Source organism: Pteropus medius, unplaced genomic scaffold (assembly GCF_902729225.1).
Source record: "Pteropus medius unplaced genomic scaffold, Ma_sr-lr_union100, whole genome shotgun sequence".
NCBI lineage: Eukaryota > Metazoa > Chordata > Mammalia > Chiroptera > Pteropodidae > Pteropus > Pteropus medius.
In genome coordinates this window covers 6841216-6860463 of record NW_024352784.1, presented here as the reverse complement: position 1 = coordinate 6860463, position 19248 = coordinate 6841216, and the positions used below count along the sequence as shown (strand labels likewise).

The window sequence follows — 19248 nt, the reverse complement described above, 5'->3', positions numbered from 1 at the left end:
AGTTTTGGGCAGCTCTGAAGCATTGCTGACCTGGAGGAAGAGAGGTTGACCTGTGAGCCTAGGGACAAAGAGGGATAGCAGGGATGAGGTGGAGGAAGAGAAAAGGAGGAGTTCTGGGGCAGAAGAACCTTGTATGATACGTGATGTAAATATGTGATATAAGAGAAGCACAAGGGGCTGTGATAATTTTTGGTTCATCAGAGGGAACTTTTAATTCATCAAGTCAGTGGCAGAGCTGGGTTCTAAACACAAGGCTTCTTTAAAGGTGCTATCTATCCTCTTATACCATGTTATCTTCTGGACCTGTGTGTACATAAAGTGTACAAAAAGTTTTCTTATATTCTGTTTTCTGCCTACCTTTAGCCTTAGATTCTAGATACTGCTGAGAAGGGAAAAGAACACTTCTATATGGTAGGTCACTGTGCCATGGCCAAACACTCATTACCTTGGAAGGGAAACAGCTCGGTCTCTGTTAACTTCACCTGGCTCTAGGCCACTTAGGTGACTTGATGCCAGCTCCCTCTATGAGTCATTTGCTCTCTTCCTCTGCTTCTGCCACCCCTTTCTCCATTTTCTTAAATTTAATTTCTGGCAGGTGGTAGAGTTTAGAGACCAGATGAAGCTAGACATTTTACTTCCATTGGCCTCTGTAAAATAGGGATTTAACAGCTCATAAAGGGTGCTGAAGATCAAATGAAATGATGAATGTATAAAACTGCTTTTAAACTGTAAAGTTCTGTATAGATGTTAATGTGGTTGTTTCTGAATGAAACATGAAAAATGCTGAGATCCTACAGCCTGAAATACCCAGGGTTGCTCACTGACTAGTTTAAAACTGAGCTTCAGTCCTTAATAATAAAGGAAAAGGAGAGGCCTAGAGAGAAGGATTTAGAGACTGGTAATGGAGTCCCATGCTGAAAACTGAGGTTAAGAGGTATAGTGATTTGTTTAGAGTCAAACAAATATTAGGTGGCAAGTATAAAAGATATTGTTTTTAGTGACACCTTGTTATATATCTATATATACACCCAAAAGAAAGGGGAAGATTTAAAAGCAGACTGACCTCAATTCAAATTCTGGTTCCACCACTTATTACCTACCTGGTTTTTAATCTTTCTAAGCTTCATATATAAAATAGAAGATATTTATACCCACCTTGAAGAGTTTATAATAAAGCTCAAAAATAATTCTATAAAAGAGAAAAAAATATATAGTAGGCACTTAATAGCTGTACTTATTTTTATCTTGCAAAAATAAACTCTGAAGTCACCTTCTTAAGAAAGTCTTCCCTGACTCCTAGGCTGTTAAAGGCCCCTCTTTTGCATTTATGTAGCACTCATGTGCTTCTCACCACTCAATGCTACTTACCATGTTGTACTATCATTGTGGTCATGTATCTGCCTCTCCCATTAGTATGTGAATATTTTGAGAGCAGACACAGGGTCTAGTGAATTTTCGTGTCTACTCTTGCTAAGACTTATTTGCTAGGCGTACATTGGTAGGTACAACATACTTAGTTGCTCCTTTGTCAAGCTTGCTGTTTATTGAGGGAGATTTATAATAAGTAAGCAAATATAATTAAAATTTATGACATGCTGTGAAAAGCAAGAGTTTCATTTGTTCATGTTAGATTTAAGATACTTATGAGAAATGCAGGCGGAGTTGTCTAACAGATGGTTATTAGTCTAAAAGAGAGCTTTTGAGGTAGAGATAGAAACTTGGGCATCATCAACATATAGATGATACGTAAAGCCATGGAAATGGATGAGATTATTTGGGGGATAGTGTAGTGTATGACGAATGGAGGTTCTTAGCCTTGAACATAGTGAAGGAAGAGTCTGCAAAGGGACTAAGAATAGACAGAAAGATAGAAGGAAAGGCAGGTGAATGTGCTTCCTCAAAAGCCAAGGAGGTAGAGCATTTGAAAGAGAATGTTGAACACTGCTTAGAGATTGAATAGTGACCATTTGATCTGGCAACGTGGAGATGAACAGTAATTTTGGCAAAACTACCTTTGGTAAAATAGTAGTGTGAGTTGGAACACAGAAGGGGAGGAAGTGGAGATGGTGTAAGCAGACAGTTCTTTTGAGAAGCTTTGCTATAAAGGGGAAGAAAATAAATGGTGTTTGGAGGATGTGGGTGTCAAGAAAGGTGTGTATTATTGTATTGTGTGTGTGTGTGTGTGTGTGTGTGTGTCCTTTTGAAAGGACATTGTTCTCAGGTCAGGCCAAAATTTAGAGAAAAGCTTGATTTTTCCTTTTTTTTCTTACACTGTACATCTAGTCTCTAAATAAGCCAGTTGGCTTTACCTTCAAAATATATCTACCTTTGCAATACTACTTTCTACCCACTGCCATTCTTTCAAGCCACCATCAATTCCTACTTGGATTATTTTATAACTTCTTAATGGTCTCACTGCTTTTCATTTGTTCCCCTGAGATCACTGCTCAGAACTCTTCAGTGTCTTCTCACACTTGCTACAAAATCCAAATTTCTTACTGTGGCCTGTAAAGTCCTGCATAATCTGACCTCTAGCTATCATCTCTGGCTATCAGTCTCAGTCTCCTACCGCATTTCTCCTTGTTCACTCAACTTTTGTCTTGCTGCCCTTTCTGCCCCAAATATTCGTATCTAGGACAATTATACTTACTGCTCCCTTTGCTTAAAATGCTTCTAGATATTACTATGATCTGCTGTCTCATTTCATTCAGATCTTAAGTCTGTCTTGATCACTTTATTTTATGTACCACCTCTATCCCTATTCACCCCACCCCCAATTTCACATGTACTACTCTTTAATTTTCATTATGGACTTGAAATATATATGTATTTGTTTATTTCTTTGTTTGCTTTTCTTACTAGTCCATACACTTCATGAACACAGGGACTTTGTCTTATTCAGCTAGATTAGCACTGGTACATTGTAGATGCTCAATAAATATTTGTTGAATGACCGAGTATATCTAACAGAAAGACAGATTAATGGAGCTGAAAGAGGATATCATTCCTGGTGAGAGAGACTGCAAGTGAAGGAGTAGAGAGAATGGCTTTTGACGGGACATCTTCTTCACTGTAACTAGACCGTTCAGGTGTAGGGAGGCCTATAGATCTGGGAGTAGAAAGATAGAGTTCTCTTGCAAGGATATCTCTTTTGTCTTTGAAGGATATCTGTTTTGTCTCTGATAATCTTATCAGCTAAGGGGTGAGTGGAAAGCCCAGTTGAATGCCCATTTGAGGTAAGATAATCATAGGGAGGTATCATAATTTTCACATGAAAGCAGTCAACCAGGTAATATTCTCTAGAGACAGTTGTAAGATAGTTGAGTTCAACTATCCCAAAACTGGGATTTTGCCAGTTGTGTTTTGGAAAGAAGGCAAGGGGGTTGATTAAAAAAAAAAAAATCAATTTTGTTTAGATCAGATTTGTGTAAAGTATACATGTGCAGTGAAAGCCTGTTATAAGCCATCTTAGTATCCTACAGATTTTACTGAGAATCAGTTATCCATTACCCATTGATAATCCTAGTCTCAGTTCACTGGCTGCTACCCCAGCATTAACAGGCTCCTCCTGTAATAGGACTGTTGTTAATCATGAACTTTTGGCACATCGTAGTGTATTTATTATACAGTAATTTTTAATTCTCCCCTTTTTTTCCTTTTTTTTATTGTGGTAAAATACATCTAACATAAAATTTATCATCTTAAGCATTTTTAAGTGTACAGTTCAGTGGTATTAAATACATTCTCGTTGTTGTGCAACTGTCATCACCATCCATCCTCATAACTCTTCATCTTGTAAAACTGGAACTCTCTACCTATTAAGCAATAACTCCCCATTCTCCCCTCCCCCAGCCCATCAACCACCATTCTGTTTCTATGGTTTTGACTATTCTAAGTACTTCATATAAGTGGAATCATACAGTATTTGACTTTTTGTGATTGCCTTATTTCATTAAGCATAGTGTCCTCAATGTTTAGCCATGTCATACATAGCATATTGCAGAATTTCCTTTTCTGAGTACTATTCCATTGTACGAATATACCACATTTTGCTTATTCATTCATCTCGTGATGGATACTTGGGTTGTATCCACAGTCTAGCTGTTGTACCATGAACATGGGTGTACAAACATCTCTTCAAGACCCTGCTTTCAGTTATTTTGGGTATATATCCAGAAGTGTAATTGCTGTGATAATTCTGTTTTTATTTTTTTGAAGAACCACTAATCTGTTTTCCACAGTGGCTATATATCATCTTACATTCCCACTAACAAAGCACAAGGGTTCCAGTTTCTCCATAACCTCACCAACGCTTGTTTTTTTCTTGTTTCTTTTTTTGATAATAGGCATCCTAATGGGTGTAAGATGGTATCTCATTGTAGTTTTGACTTGCATTTCCCTAACGATTAGTCATGTTGAGTATGTTTTCATTTGCTTATTGGCCATTTATATATTTTCTTTGGAGAAATGTCTGATCAAGCCCTTTGCCCAGTTTTGAATTGGGTTGTTTTGGTTTTTTTTGTTATTGTGGTTGTTAAGTTTTAGAGGGTGTAAGGTTTTGATGTTTGGGTGATTTTGATGGTCTGTAGTTGGGAAAGAAAAGTGAAGGCAGTAGGGTTTGATGAATAGTGGATTGGAGCTCAAAATGAAGTCTAGGAATTGTAGTGGAAGTTCTTGAGCAAGTGAGGTGCATGGTTAGGATGTTGTTTTTGGAGTATATATGGTTCATTCCAGATATTGGAATCGATGCACATTTTGGTGATAAAGTCCAGGGTGTAATCATGGTAGTGTTGGCTAACTTGGACTGGAGGTCAGCAAATGGAGTGGCCAGAAGGTCATCAGTGTGGCTGTTGAAGTCATCTGTAATGATAACTGGTAGGTACAAAAGAAAACTGATCTAGAAACTAAAGCCTTTGAGTGGAGTGACCAGGAAGTGCGTGTTAGGCAACAATGCAGTGTGATAGCAGCCAGGGGAGGCTCCTCAAAGAAATAGAGATTTTTACAAAAGGAAGAGAAAGAAATGGTTTTTTGAGATGGCATTGAAAATTAAAGACAACACTGATAGCCTGCATATGAGCAAGAACATAGCCTCCAGTTGAGAGGACTGCTAGAGAGGTCTCCTCTTCAGGTGATAGCCAGGTTTCTTTGAAGGCAAGGAGGCAAAGGAAGTTAGCCAATGACAAATGGGAAGTTCCAGAGGAAATAATGAAAGGGCTCCAGAGTTGGAAAGGGTTGAGGAATTTGGTCAGATTAGAGGGTTTACAGAAAAGGTTTACAGAAAAGGTTGGGGAGGAGAGTTTGGTTGATGAATAAAGACTGAAATCAAGGAAACTGGAAGCTTGATTGGCTTAGTAATGATTATCTTTTAGAGGAGAAAGGGCAGTCCATTTGCATGCTGTAGTTCTTAACACTTCCAAGAGAAAACCTCCTTTGAGGAAGCATGTGGCAGTGCAGAAAATCACAGGATATATGCAGACAGATTGCCTAGAAGGTCATCTACAGCAGTCAGCAGAGTAGATTCCAGTGTTTCTTAGGAGATTAAACCAGATTGCCTTCTTGATTCCTTCAAGCTCTCAGACCGTATGGGCCTTAGGTTTTAGTGATGATTTTCTCAGTTCAAGCCATCCATTGGAAGGTCTAGGGATCTGAAGCTTACTGTTGGGAATAGCTCAACTGGGGCTACAGGTCAGGAATTTCACAAGTGGTAGGAGAGGATTACAAAACCTTGGTACTGGTTTCTGCAAGTAACTGTAGTGACTGCAGGCTGGTAGGAGTGAGGAAGATGTGTGGTGGGGGGAGGGGAGGGTGAAGGTGCGTGGCCAGCCTAAGAGAACTTAAGTGTCTGATTCCAAGTCTCTTCACCTTTTCCATTTTATTTTGCTGGCTCTCATACCTCTCCAATTGAACGAAGCCTCCCAGGTACAGCCCTTTGTTCATTCTGTCTCAAATTATAATTAGTGTAGAAAGAGTATAACGACGAGAATCAGAATAATCAGAGGCTATTCTGATTTATTTCATTGAATGATATATTGCATGAAAGATAATGAAAGATAAATTGCATATCTCTATGGGTTTCAGGTTCCCAACTATAAAGTAAAGGTTTGCAGCTGATTTTTGAAGGTCCTTCCAACTCCTGTTCCCCACCCCCCCCCGCCCCTCTAAACCACGTTTCCTTAGTCAGTGAACCTTTGCTAATTTATCAGATCTGTGCTGGGTGGGATTCAGGGACATAGAAGTTAATCAGACTCAGTTTTGTCGCTTGAGTTGTTTATGCTCTGGTAAAGTTGATATGAAATATGGAAACTGCTACCTATATGTAAAATGCTATTAAATTGTGGGAAAGGTAGAAATAGAGGGGCTTCTGTGAAGGTTGCATAGAGGAAGTGAGTCAAGCTGGGTCTTGAAGAGTGAGTAGGACTTTGCTTGGCAGTCATGTTGAGACATTTAAGCAGAAAGAACAGTGTGGGCAAAGGCAGGGGCATGAAAGCATATTGAGCTGGAATGACAAGTTTAGGGAATAATAGAGAGAAAACTGGAAAGATGAGTGGGGGGTGTGTACACACATTTATTGGACTTTTATTCTGTGCCAGGCAGCATGCTAGATGCTTTTATATATGCTTTTTAATTCTCATGAGAACTTTATAGATAGTCTTATTTATATTTCACATAGAGGAAACTGCGGATTAGAAATTAAAGTAGCTTTCCTAGCAGCTTAGAAACAGCCTCCAGTTTTCCTCCTTGCTACCTCAGCAATTGCTTTCTTGTTGCTAAACCAGAGCAAGTGGCTGGAGGCTGCATAGTGGGAGTGTCTTTGACATGTCAGAAGGACATCCCTCAGCAAATTTAAGACTGCAGCATTCTAGGCCTATGCCAAAGAAAACCTCCTGGCACAATTTAATTAAAGATCAAATTCTCATAACTAGATGTCAAGGGCATGCAGTATTCCAGTCCTGGGTGAAGTGTAGGTTATGCCAGTCTTAGCTGCTCTGAATAGTTGGAATTGAGAAATCTGATTAATAAATGGAATGTTTTATTTCTTATTCCATTCCGTCCTTCATTTTAAATAATGGTCTAAGGGGTTATTAGAGGTTATCTAGTCCATTCCTTTGCCTCTAGAATGAACAGGGAGGTGTGGTGTCGTGGAAAGAGAGGATGTCTTACAGTTACACAGACTTCATTTCAGGTTCTTGCCTCAGCTGCCCACTACCTGTGTGACCCTGGCTGACTGGCAACATCTCTGAAATTCGTTTCTTCTGACTTGCTCACTATTTTATCCTCAGCACCTAGCACAGCCTGGCAAACAGTAGGCGATGAATAAATATTTGCCTGAATGAATGAGAAAACTGATACCAGTTAAATAGATTTCCAAGTTTCCTGTAAACTCCAAAGTGTGATCTAATGTTAGTGGTTATTAAAATAGCAGCCCCAAAGGATGGCTGAAATCCTATTTGTAAAGATAGTTTGTCCAGAGAGTTCTCTAGGGAAACTGTTCTTTAGAATTTAGCATCTCTCTTAGGCAGTTTAGAGGACTCCTAAACTCCAACTCCTATTGTGTGAGCTCTAGGCATCACAGAGTGAGTACTCACTGCAAACGGATAGCAGTTGGTCTGTTCCTCTAGGCAACACCTCTTTTTTCGTCATGTCTCCACAGCCTTTTTAAAATAAAGTGTCATCTTTTATTTTTAACATGAGACAGTCATTGCACAGATCTAGAACTGCTTAGAATGGACCATTTTTCTGACTAAAAGTGCTGTATATGTGCAGAACATAAAAGGCCTTCTGTGATTCCTGCGTTCTACTTTTTCATCTTCATGTTGCAATCTACTGTGCTATACTCTCATACTTATGTTAGTCCTGTGGTCTGGGATGCATTTGCCATCATTGATTGCTCTTTATCAAACTCATTCATGTATTTATTGTCTGGTTTATTTTCGATCCAGGTTCTATACCAATGCCTGAGCCTATCCCAGACCAAGTAAATCAGAGCTTAAACATAGTGGCTGCTTGAAAAGTATTTTCTTTCACTTCTTTCTACTCTAGCTCTGTATCTTTATTCTTTTTACAGCATGCTATGCTTTTTACAGCAGAAGAGACACAGATCACTTCCTCTCCTTGGTTGCTTCTTGACCAGTATCTGTCTAGAGACTGCACAGTGGGAAACAACAAATTGTAGCTCATAGGTGAAGGGACTTCTATATAAGGACTAGAGCTGGTAAATAATAGAGCCAGCACTTAAACTCAGGTCTCTTGATTTTTAACTCCAGTCATCTTTTTATTGTATCTCCCTACCAATGGCCCCTTTGAAACCTCACAGTGATCCTGCATTTATTATAGAGCCATTCAGTTTATTCATAATTAATACTTTAGTGTAATTAGTTACTCATAAATTATTAGGCTTCCGGAGCCTCTGGGGCATTGGTAAAACCTGGTCAGTCTCTCTCTCTCTGTCTGTTACATCACTTTGTTGTCTAGGATGGATAGAGGGGTTCCACCCGAACTATCATTCTAAGTATTGGCCTCAGGCCTACTGACTGCAGCATGCCAGAAGGCAATGGTTTGTCATCCTCCCAAATCTTTGGCCTACGGAGGCTGTTAGGTGATTTAAGATGTGTTTGGTCTCCTTATGCAAAAGTTGTGGGTGTTTCTTCTTTACTCTCTTGATGTTTTGGACTTGTTTTCCTGTAAACAAAGTTCAACCTAGTGTAGGTTTTAAAATGTGCTAAGTATTGTGCTGAGTATAGATGGACAAAATGGCCAGTGAGAGGATCTATAGTGTAAAGAGAGTGAAACTTGTGGAAAAACTATAAGAAAGGACTGGTTGCAAGGCTACAGGGAAACTGGAAAATAGTATAGAAGCAAGTCCAAGTAAATTCAGAGAAAGAGTAAATTCAGAGAAGAGAAGAGTCAATAATCTTTTCTGAATAGCCCTAAGAGATAGGACTAACAGATGGAAATAGTTTTTGTTTGTTTATTCATTCATTTGTTCATTTGTTCAACAAATTTTTATTGATTACCTATTCTTTGCCAGGCCTAGTGTTGAGGATTGAAAAATAAATAAGACTGAACTTTGTTCTTGAGGAGTTCATAGTCTGCCTCTGGCAGGGGAGGGGAGAAGAAGGGGAGGCAAATGTGTAAACAAGTAATTACAATGCAGTGTGAGATAGAAAGAACTTAATATAAGTGAGAACGCTCTAAATGAGATGACCAAAGACAGACTAGGCTGACTTTTGAGACTGTAGATTTCTTGCTACTGGAGGTTTTCAAGCATTAGGCTGGATGACCTAGACGGGGATATGATATAGAAGATTCAAACATTGTATTCCAACAGCAGATTTTAGGTTTTAAGTAACTTGGAATCTTTTTGAAACTGGAGATCTACCACCAGTAATTCTCCAAGCATAGTAAAAGAACTGAGAAATGAAGAAAAACTGTATAGAAAGGTTGATGAAGCCTTTCTTGGCACAGTCCTGGGCTGTGGTCCTGAAAGGGAGTTACATTCCATGAAGTTGTTTACTGAAGGACCTAGGAGGCAAGGAAGGGTCTGCTTAGGATATCAGGTGGCTGCAGGAAATGTAATTTTGGAACTGGCACTTTGGGTAAAAAATATACTTGAGAACTGGGGCTAGGAAGGAAAGTGAAAGGAAATCTGTGAAGTGAAATTGGAAGAAATGGATAAAAAGCACATCATCCAGAGAGTTAATCTAAATTAACGAGATTGTCCTGTTTACGTGATTTCTTTCGTTCAAAAAGAGAAGTAAGGAGCAGTTGATTTGCCAGAGGAAGGTCAGGATGAAGTATACAAAAAGATGAAGATTGAATTTGACCAGGAAAGATGAGTAAGATTTTTATCATTCGGAGGTAGGAAAAATCATTGATAAGCATTGGGGTGTCAGGATGAGGGTAAGAGATAAATTCAGGAGAACAGAAATTTCTGTGGTATAGTTTGAATGTAAGCTGTGTCTAGCTGTAGTGGCTTAGTTTATATTGTGTGTTAATGTCAGATTGTGAAGAGCCTTAAAATTTCATCGTACTAAACTCTTTAAAGGCAAGGCATGTATCCCTGTGCAGACTTTGATTAATTAAAATATTTATCAAATCTGCTGTGAGTCAGATACTATACTAGGCACTTTTGTATTGCAAAAGTGACAAAATCGAGCCCAACCTTTGGGGAACATTCTGGTTCCTGGCGAAGACAATTATAACATAGTAAAAATAAATGTAGTAACCTGGAAATATACCCACTGCTTTGTGAGACTAGAGTGGACACCGAACTTCTTAGAGGTGCGAACATTTCCAAAGGGCATGTGGAGAAAGGATTGAAGAGAAAAAAATGGAAGCAGGGGATCATTTATTAGGAAATACTAAAAACACTCCTACAGATTTTGTTCATAGCATTAAGTAATTGATATCTAAAGCAGTGGTATTTAAATCTGGCTGGCATTAGGATAACTAATTTTTTAAAGTACAGAATTTTGGCCTTAACCAAGACATACTCAGTCAGAGTTTATGGGGTCAAAGCAGGGCATCTATATTTTCTAAAAAGCTCTTCATGATTATTATGGTGGTTTTGATTTTTATAGAAAATTTAGTCACTAAAGCACTGTTGTGTTTGACTCTAAAGAGCTTACATTCTAAGTAGTCATGGTTAAAGATAGCATGGACAAATAATGAGAAACTATTCTGGAAACATTCATGTCTCTCCATTGATACTTAAGGTAATAATATTCATCTTCATTAAAACTATTGGTACCATGTGACAGGGATTCCTACATCCCTTTTTTGTTTTTAGATTTCACTCCTGTTTTCCAGATGCATTGGAGATTGCTAATAAATTCAGCATTGTATAGGACAGATGGTTACTACATTGACCATCATATATGTAGAACAAGGTCAAATTTTAAAGGGAGATAGTGGATAGATGATATAGGTCAAGGATCAGCAAACTTTTCCTGTAAAGAGCCAGATAATAGATATTTTAGGTTTGTGGGCATACAGTCTTTTTTGCAACTACTCAACTACTCAACTCTGCCGTTGAAAGGTGAAAGATGCCTTAGACAATATGTAAATGATGGATGTGGCTGTTTCCATAAGACTTATTTACAAAACCTGTGGCTTAACTGACCGTTAATAAAGTGATACAGTCCATTCTAGAAAGGGAGCGTGATTTCTTAAGGTTACAAAATTAAAGGTTGGCAGAGAATTCATCATATGGAATGCTATTAGTAGTTTTATTTAATCTTCATATGAATGAATAAATGGCACCCAAGTGGTTAAGGAATTTCTCTAAAGCTAGTAAGTGGCACTGGGTTTCATATATAATTTAGTTGGGCCAAATTTCTGTCTTTAAACTACATCATTATGGTTTTCTGTGCTCTCTAATACCTTAGGGGAATGCAGAGAAAAGCAAGAACCTTGTGAATTTTCAGCAGTGTTTGTCAGAGTGGGTATTATATCTTGAGTAGTGTTGACTGAATACGATAGCAGTAATCATGGTATGCATTGAAAGGGCTTGAGCTAGGCCCTGGAGGAAGAGTTGTATAACTTAGATTCTTTTAAATTTTCAACACAATTTTCTTTTGCTGAAAAATAATTAAAGAGTTATGTTATTTTCTTTTGATTCTAGTAGCTGCTGGTGGTGGTGACAATGTCCAATAACGGCCTAGACATTCAGGATAAACCCCCAGCCCCTCCAATGAGAAACACCAGCACTATGATTGGAGCTGGCAGCAAAGATGCTGGAACTCTGAACCATGGTTCCAAACCTCTGCCTCCAAATCCAGAGGAGAAGAAAAAGAAGGACCGATTTTACCGATCCATCTTACCTGGAGATAAAAGTACAGTATTTCATTTCTTTCTCATCATTTATATACTTAAAAAATTTTTTTTGTAACCTGGATAAAAGATCTTTCCTTGACTTAATTTTTGAAAATACCTTTATTTCTCTATTAAATATTTCTGTTGTCTTTCTTTTCTAATGTGGCTGAAGTCAAATGAAACTAGATCTATTTTTAAATTCTATTAACTATTATTTGAGCAAACGTCTAAAATAACAGTTATGCTCTTGTCAGGATTTTGTATAATCTGAAGCCATATATTTACTTACTTTTTAAGTTTTTAAACTGTGAACTCACAAAATATACGGAATATTGCGGTGTCTTCATTTGGAAATGTGTTTTTTCCAAACTAGTATCATTTGGAATGTCTTGTTTCCAGATTCTTGATTGCCTCTTCCTTAATCATGCATCCAGAGGTCATACCCGGATTTGGGGATTACATATAAGTAAGAAGGGCAGGTAATAGCTGATGAAAGGAAGCAGGACTCAGCAGAGTTCACTGAGAATAAGTCATACTAGACAGACTCATTTCCTTTTTATCGATAAAACTTCTAGAAAAATAATCAGGATTTTAACTGTGTATCTGACGAAGTCACTGAGATCCTATGGAATAGAGATTTGGGTGTCCACCTGGATAGATGACTTTTGTTTGACACCTCCTCCTCCAAATATTTATTTAAGTGTCTGTCGATATGAAGTAAAGTTTTCAGTCATCTTGTAGGGCTTTGTTCTTATGGCATGCTGAAGAAATTCGCTTTCTATCTGTAAGTTATCATGAGCTTCTGATTTAGGTGGACCCGGTTCAAATCCTGGATTCATCACTTTCCAGCTCTCTGACCTTAGGTATGTCAGTTAACTTCTTTGACTTTTAGTTTTCTATCTCTAGGAAAGATTGAGATTTTCCTATCTCTAAAATTGGGATAATATCTCACAGGTTGTTGTATGATTACATGCAAACTTCCTAATATAGTACCTTCTACACAGAAGGTACTCAGGTGTTAGTTCCCCTTCTCTTTGTTTGGCGAAGCTGGGAGGCATAGCTAGTAGACTACATGACAGAATCAGAATTGGGATTCTGAAACAGTAAGCCAAATGCAACAAGCACATGACAAATTACAGAAAATATCTTGTGTTGCAGAAAAATATAACTATATAACTACAGATTGGGAAAGATGGTAGATGAGAGTGTCCTTAACCAAATAGGGAACACAGGAAGAGGAACAAGTTAAAAGAATTGGTGATTGGAGAACAGGGAAAATGATAACTTTAAACACATTGCATTTGAGGTGAAAAGATAACTTTAGACACTTTACATTTGAGATGTCTTGGCATAGAAATGTCTAATAGTATTCTTACAAATAGGAAATGGTTGACAAATAACTGAAATGAGAATTATTGAGGACTTTTATTGAGTACTTTGGGTTTGTCTGTGTTTATCCTTTCCCCTACTCCACCTTCATTGTGATCTCTTTTTGGGTCTAGATAGAAAAGATATGGGTAAGTTGCTTAACTTGCAATTTCTGGCTAATTCATTTGTAAAATAGCTGCCAACTTCCTAGGTACAGGGGCCATGATGTAGGTGGTATTACCCTGCCCTGGCACCTTCTCTCACCTGTATAGCTACTTTGTTTATCCCTCATTTTAAGTGTGTGCTTATTTTTAATATCATGCTTTTATCAGCCATTATTTTTATAAGATCACTATAAATAGGTAGACCTTTATCCCAAGTTACTACATGTAGTAAAGAGGACTTTTAAAATTAAAAAAGTTGGTTTTGTTCTTGCTGACAAACAAGGAAGATAAGATTCTTGTCTGATAGGCATCATCAAAATTAAAACTTTCATGCTTCAAAGGATACCATCAAGAAAGTAAATTTCTCCTACAAAATGGGAGAAAATTTTCCCAAATTATATATCTGATAAGGGACTTGTATCAAAATGTTTAAGGAGCTATTACAACTGAACAATAAAAAGACAACTTAATTAAAAAATGGGCAAAGGATCTGAATAGACATCTCTCCAGAGAAGATATACAAGTGGCCAACAAGCGCATTAAAAGGTGCTTAAAATCATTAGCCATCAGGGAAATGCAAATCAGAACCACGAGGAAGTACTACTTCACACCCACTAGAATGTTAGCAAGGTTGTGGAGAAATTGGAACCCTCACACACTGCTGGTGGGAATGTAAAATGGTACAGCCAACTGTGGGAAAGTCTCACAGTTCCTCAAGAGAGTAAACATACAAGTTACTGTATAACTCAGAAATGAAAACATATATCCACACAAAAACTTGTGCATAAATTTATAGTAGCATTATTCATAATAGCCAAAAAGTAGAAACAACCCAAATATTCATCAACTGATAAACAGATAGATAAAATGTGGCATATCCATACAAAGAAATATTATTTGGTAACCAAAAGAAATGAAGTCCTGATAAATGCTGCAACAGGGGTGAACCTTGAAAACATGTTAGTGAAAGGAGGCAGTCACAAAGGATTTATAATTTTTTATAATTTTTTTTACATGAAGTGTCCAGAATGGACAAATCATAGATGAAAAGTAGGTGTGTGGTTGCCTAGGGAGGCAGAGGGGATTAGAGGGTTTTGGCTAACGGGTATGGGTTTTCATTTGGGGGTTATGAAAATGTTCTAAAACTGATTGTAGGATGGCTGCCCAGCTCTGTGAATATACTAAAAGCCACAGAATTGTACACTATATGGGTGAATTGTATGGTATGTGAATTATATGTCAATAAAACTTTTTTATTTACTTTTTATTTTTTTTTTTAAGATTCCTGCCTTAAACAGAAGATAGAAGCATAACCTTCAGACATCCTTGGGAACTAAAGGGATGATCTTATGTACTGAATGGGGAGGTGGTGATCTGGATATCTGGTTTATTATGCCATGAATTGACTACCTAATTTGGGTCAGTTCTCTCTCTAGATTTCAGTGCCTTCATCTAAAAAATTAGTTAAACCAGTAGACATATACAGTCTCTTACACCTTTAATTATATAAAGGAAATATTATAATCCTGTAATTATAAAGGAGATATTAAATCCTGTAATTATATAAAGGAGATGTTATAAAGATGAAGTTGGATCAGATTGTATATGTAGGTGAAAAGAATCTAGGCCGTTGTAAAGTACTTGAATCCGTGATAAAGCAGTAAACCCAGAGGTTCTTCTGGAAATCCTTGCTGATTTTGGGCCAAATCTGGTCTGAAAACAAATCTCTTTGCTTAAGATCAAAGCTATATCTCATTAAATTCAAAGCATAGAGGTAGAAAGCATAGTTACAAAAAGTTCTTGTGAAATGACTTAGTAACCTCTCTTTCATTCCCTAGCTTTAGAAGTAACCTGTGCTTTGAGCACATAGGTTTCACCCATTTGCTTTAAGACCCTAGATGGCCATAATTAGTGCATACACCAGAATGAAATAAGTAAGGCTTTTTTCCTTTTGTCTGGAACCTTTGTTCAGCTTGATTTTGTATTTGTTGATTTTGCCATTTAACCGATAAACATTTATTGGCCTGCTGCTTTGTGCTTAACTTAGTCCTAGCAGGACACACAGGAGCATAGGCAGTCTTTGAAGCGGTATGCCCTTCATAAAATATTTGAGATTTTATACCAGCTGCATAGAGAAATGGTTTAGTACTGGACTTAGAGAACTTAGATCAAGTCCTACTTCTTTATTTTTATTATTATTAAAAATTATTGGGGTCACATTGATCAACAAAATCCAATAAGTTGCAAGTGTATAATTCAACAGTATGTTATATATATATCACATTGTGTGTGTTCACTGCCCATAGTTATATTTCTTCCCATCACCACATATTTGACCCCTTTTTCCCCAATCTACCTCGCCCCTCCCCTCCATCCCTCTGATAACAACTAGTCCACTGTCCCTGTCCATGAGTCTCTGTTTGTATGTCATGTTTGTTTGTTGCTTTTAGGTTTATATCCCACATATGAGTGATGTGTAGTTTTAAACTTTTTCTCTCTGACTTATTTCTCTTAGCATGATTGTCTCAAGATCCATCCATGTTGTCACAAATGACAATATTTCATCTTCTTATAGCTGAGTAATATTCCACTGTACATATGTACCACATCTTCTTTATCTAATCATCTATTATAGGACACTTAGTTGCTTCCATGTCTTGGCCACCGTGAATAATGCTATGAACATCGGTGTGCATAAATGTTTTCCAGTTTTAGATAAATGTTTTCCAGTTTTTTGGGCAAATACTCCGTAGACGGATTGCTGGATCATGTGATAGTTCAAGTCTTGATTTTCGAGGAACTTCCATGCTGTTTTCCATAGCAGCTGTACTAATTTGCAGTCCCACCAGTAGTATGAGGATTCCTTTTTCTCCATATCCTCTCCAACACTTGTTACTACTTGTCCTGTTGATAATAGCCACTCTAACAGGTGTGAGATGGTATCTCATTGTGGTTTTGATTTGCATTTCCCTAATAGCTAGTGAAGTTGATTATCTTTTCATATATCTGTTGGCTGTTTGTATGTCTTTTTGGGAGTAATGTCTCTTCAGGTCCTCTGCCCATTTTTAAATTGGACTGTTTTGTTGTTGTTGTTGAGTTTTATGAATTCTTTGTATATTTTGGATATTAAGCCCTTAATTGAGTCCTACTTCTGACATTTACTAACTCTGTGATTTTATTTCACTTCTTACCTACTTACTCTAATCCCAGTGTCCTCATTGGTAAAGTGGGAATAATCATGAGTTTTATCTACTCCATATCATTATTAGGCATTTGCCATTTAACATAGTGGTTGTAAAAGCATTTTTTTAAACTTTAGAACACTGTACAGAGATGAAGTTTTTTCTTTTTTTAATGGAAACCTCATTTCTTGTTTTATTTGATACCCACAACAACTCATTTTCAGTTGGGGAGTCTAAGACTTAGAGAAAAGTAAATTGCTCAAGGTTTCACAGCTGGAAACTGGCAGGAATGAATGTGGAACTAAGTCTTACTAACATATCTCTTACATTCTAGAATACTATTTCTGTTAGTCGTTCTCAATCCACCTTACACATCTGACTCACTCGTGGTGTTTTTAAAAAATATAGGTACTTGGGTTTCACCCAGACTTTTAGAACCAGAATTTCCAGAGAGTTTGTTCTGAGTCTCTAAGCAGATTTGGGAGATGAGAAGGAAGAGTTCTCTCTGGGCTGTGGTAGTGGCCGAGATTTGATTTGGTGATGGGTAGATGTCTGTGGGCATTACCTAATCCTGACCTCCAGCATGGCTTCAGTGTTTACCTGGGGGAATGCATATATGACTGGAAGAAGCTGTCATTGAGGGCTTGTAATAGGTGGCCCTGTGTTGCAGAATTCCACGTGGGAAAGCCTGGTTCCTGTGGTTAGGATCTGAAGCCTTTGGTTTATTCTAAGAAGTCCTGCAGCATTTCATTTGGAATCTTTTTCTGGCTACATTTTCACAACCAAAGTGGAATTCTTTGAGCTTGGGAAGTGTTTAGCAAAGTTAATTTTAAAACTGGACTATGTCAGTGTTTATCTTTCCAAGTCTGGAGTGTTTTACTGCCTTGAGCTCAGATTAGCTCAGCTGAACCAATGAGAGGTGCTTCTTAAAAATAAATCTTAAAAAAAAAAAAAAATAAGGCCAATGGCTCATGCTGAAACTTGGCTGGCTGTATACAGCAACATGGGATTTTGCAATGTCAGGCTCATTTCTCATGTAATCGGAACGCTGAATGGACTAGGCCAGAGATAGGGTTAAAGTTACGATGGGTGAGGTTGTAAGCTTCTTTGTCTACTTTATTTCCTCAAGCCTGTCATCTCTAGTTACATGAAATCAGGATGATTCTTCTTTCTCTTAAGCCAGTTTTCTGTCTCATTCAGTAGGCTGGAAAATCTTACTTTGACACTTTCTTTTTTTTTTCTTTTTTCCTTCTTCCCTCCATCCCCCCTTCTTCATTTTAAAACAACAAACATTTATTATATCACAGTTTTTGAGGGTCAGGAATTCTGGGCAGATATGACCCAGGTATCTCATGAGGTTGCAATAGAAATCTCTGACACTTTCTTATATTAACGGTAACTCATGTTTGTAAAGCTCTTGCACTTACAAAGCACATACATTTTCTTTACCTTAGTAGAGCCTTAAAATGATAACAATAAAAATATAATAATAACAGAGTAATAACACAGCAGTAATAACCATAAAATAGTAACAACCTTAACCCAGCTACTACTATTATTTGGGCCATGATTTTGGTCCTCAAGAAGCTTACACTTTTGGTTAGGAGGTAAATCTCAAAAACAGTGAGGAATCATCTAAGACAAGAGATGACGAATGCCTGGTAGTGTGTCAGACTCAATGTCTTGGGGATTCCCAGAGGGAAGAAAGGTCAGGAAATTCATTCTGGAAGAAGTGGGACTTCAACTAGCCTTTGAAAGATGGCTGAATGTTTAACAGGGAGAATGAAAAGAAGATCGTTCTAAGCAAGGAGAAGAAAAAGTGAACAAAACCTTGGAGGTGGGAATTTGGGAGGTATATGCAAAGGTTGCAGAGTGAAGAGTGGCCTGTGGAAGCAGAGCTACCTTTAGCATTACCTTGTATGTTTTTGTGTTAAATGATTCCATGTCCTTGGGGCTCTTTTCTATAGACTACTCATCCTCTGAGCCACTCTCTTTCTGTGCCTCTATTACCAAAGTTCCTTTTGTATTTGATATTCCATGCCCATGATGGTATATTATATAGTGTATTAATAACATGTAGTAGGAATATGGAAAAATATAAGATATATAAAACAAAAATCTAAATAAAAGAAAAATAACATAATTGTTCTTTACACTCTTTAAAGAGATGTGCTCAGAGGAAATTTAGGAACAGAAAGCAATTACAAAGCCCCCTGTAACATGTCTCATGCATTCTAGCTATGAGTAAGACAGGTGAATTTGTCATAAATGATGGCTCAGTTTGGGCCTTGGTAAGTCCATAGACTTTCATCTGTTAAAGCAGCTGCTTGTTGAAGAGAAATTGTCAAGTGCATAAATAGCTTAAGCCCTAGCAATTGGCATATAGGCAAATGATTCTCATTAAGATACTGAGGAAAGATCCTTGGGAATCAGACTTGGGTTCAAATTCCAGCTCTTACTAGCTATATGAGCTTGAGCAAATTATTTAACTGTTTGTTTGTTTGTTTGTTTGTTCGTTCGTTCATTCGTTTGGTTCTTCATTTGGAAAATGACAGTAGTAATACTCTCGTAGGATTGTACTAATTAAAGAAAATAATGTGCATTATGGTATCTTATACATGGTAAATTCTTATTTAATGATATTTCTTCTCATTATACTAAAGTATGTTTTCTTGACTTAACTTGAAATTCTTTAGGGGAGGTAAAGTAGTAGTTTGGAA

The 19248-nt window shown here is 37.4% G+C and overlaps 1 protein-coding gene across 5 annotated transcripts in view; it reads left to right on the top strand.

Moving 5' to 3' along the window:
- The window catches only part of PAK1 (p21 (RAC1) activated kinase 1), a 125704-nt gene that overhangs the window by 61015 nt on the left and 45441 nt on the right, over nucleotides 1-19248 (top strand). For 2 of the 5 annotated variants that reach the window (XM_039848122.1, XM_039848121.1), the window contains exon 2: nucleotides 11627-11834. In XM_039848122.1, the coding sequence (XP_039704056.1) occupies nucleotides 11645-11834 (190 nt within the window). In that variant the 5' untranslated portion in view covers nucleotides 11627-11644. Of the gene's footprint in view, nucleotides 1-11623; nucleotides 11835-12658; nucleotides 12678-19248 lie in introns of those variants that run through there. The other 3 variants (XM_039848120.1, XM_039848119.1, XM_039848123.1) reach the window with 2 other exon arrangements.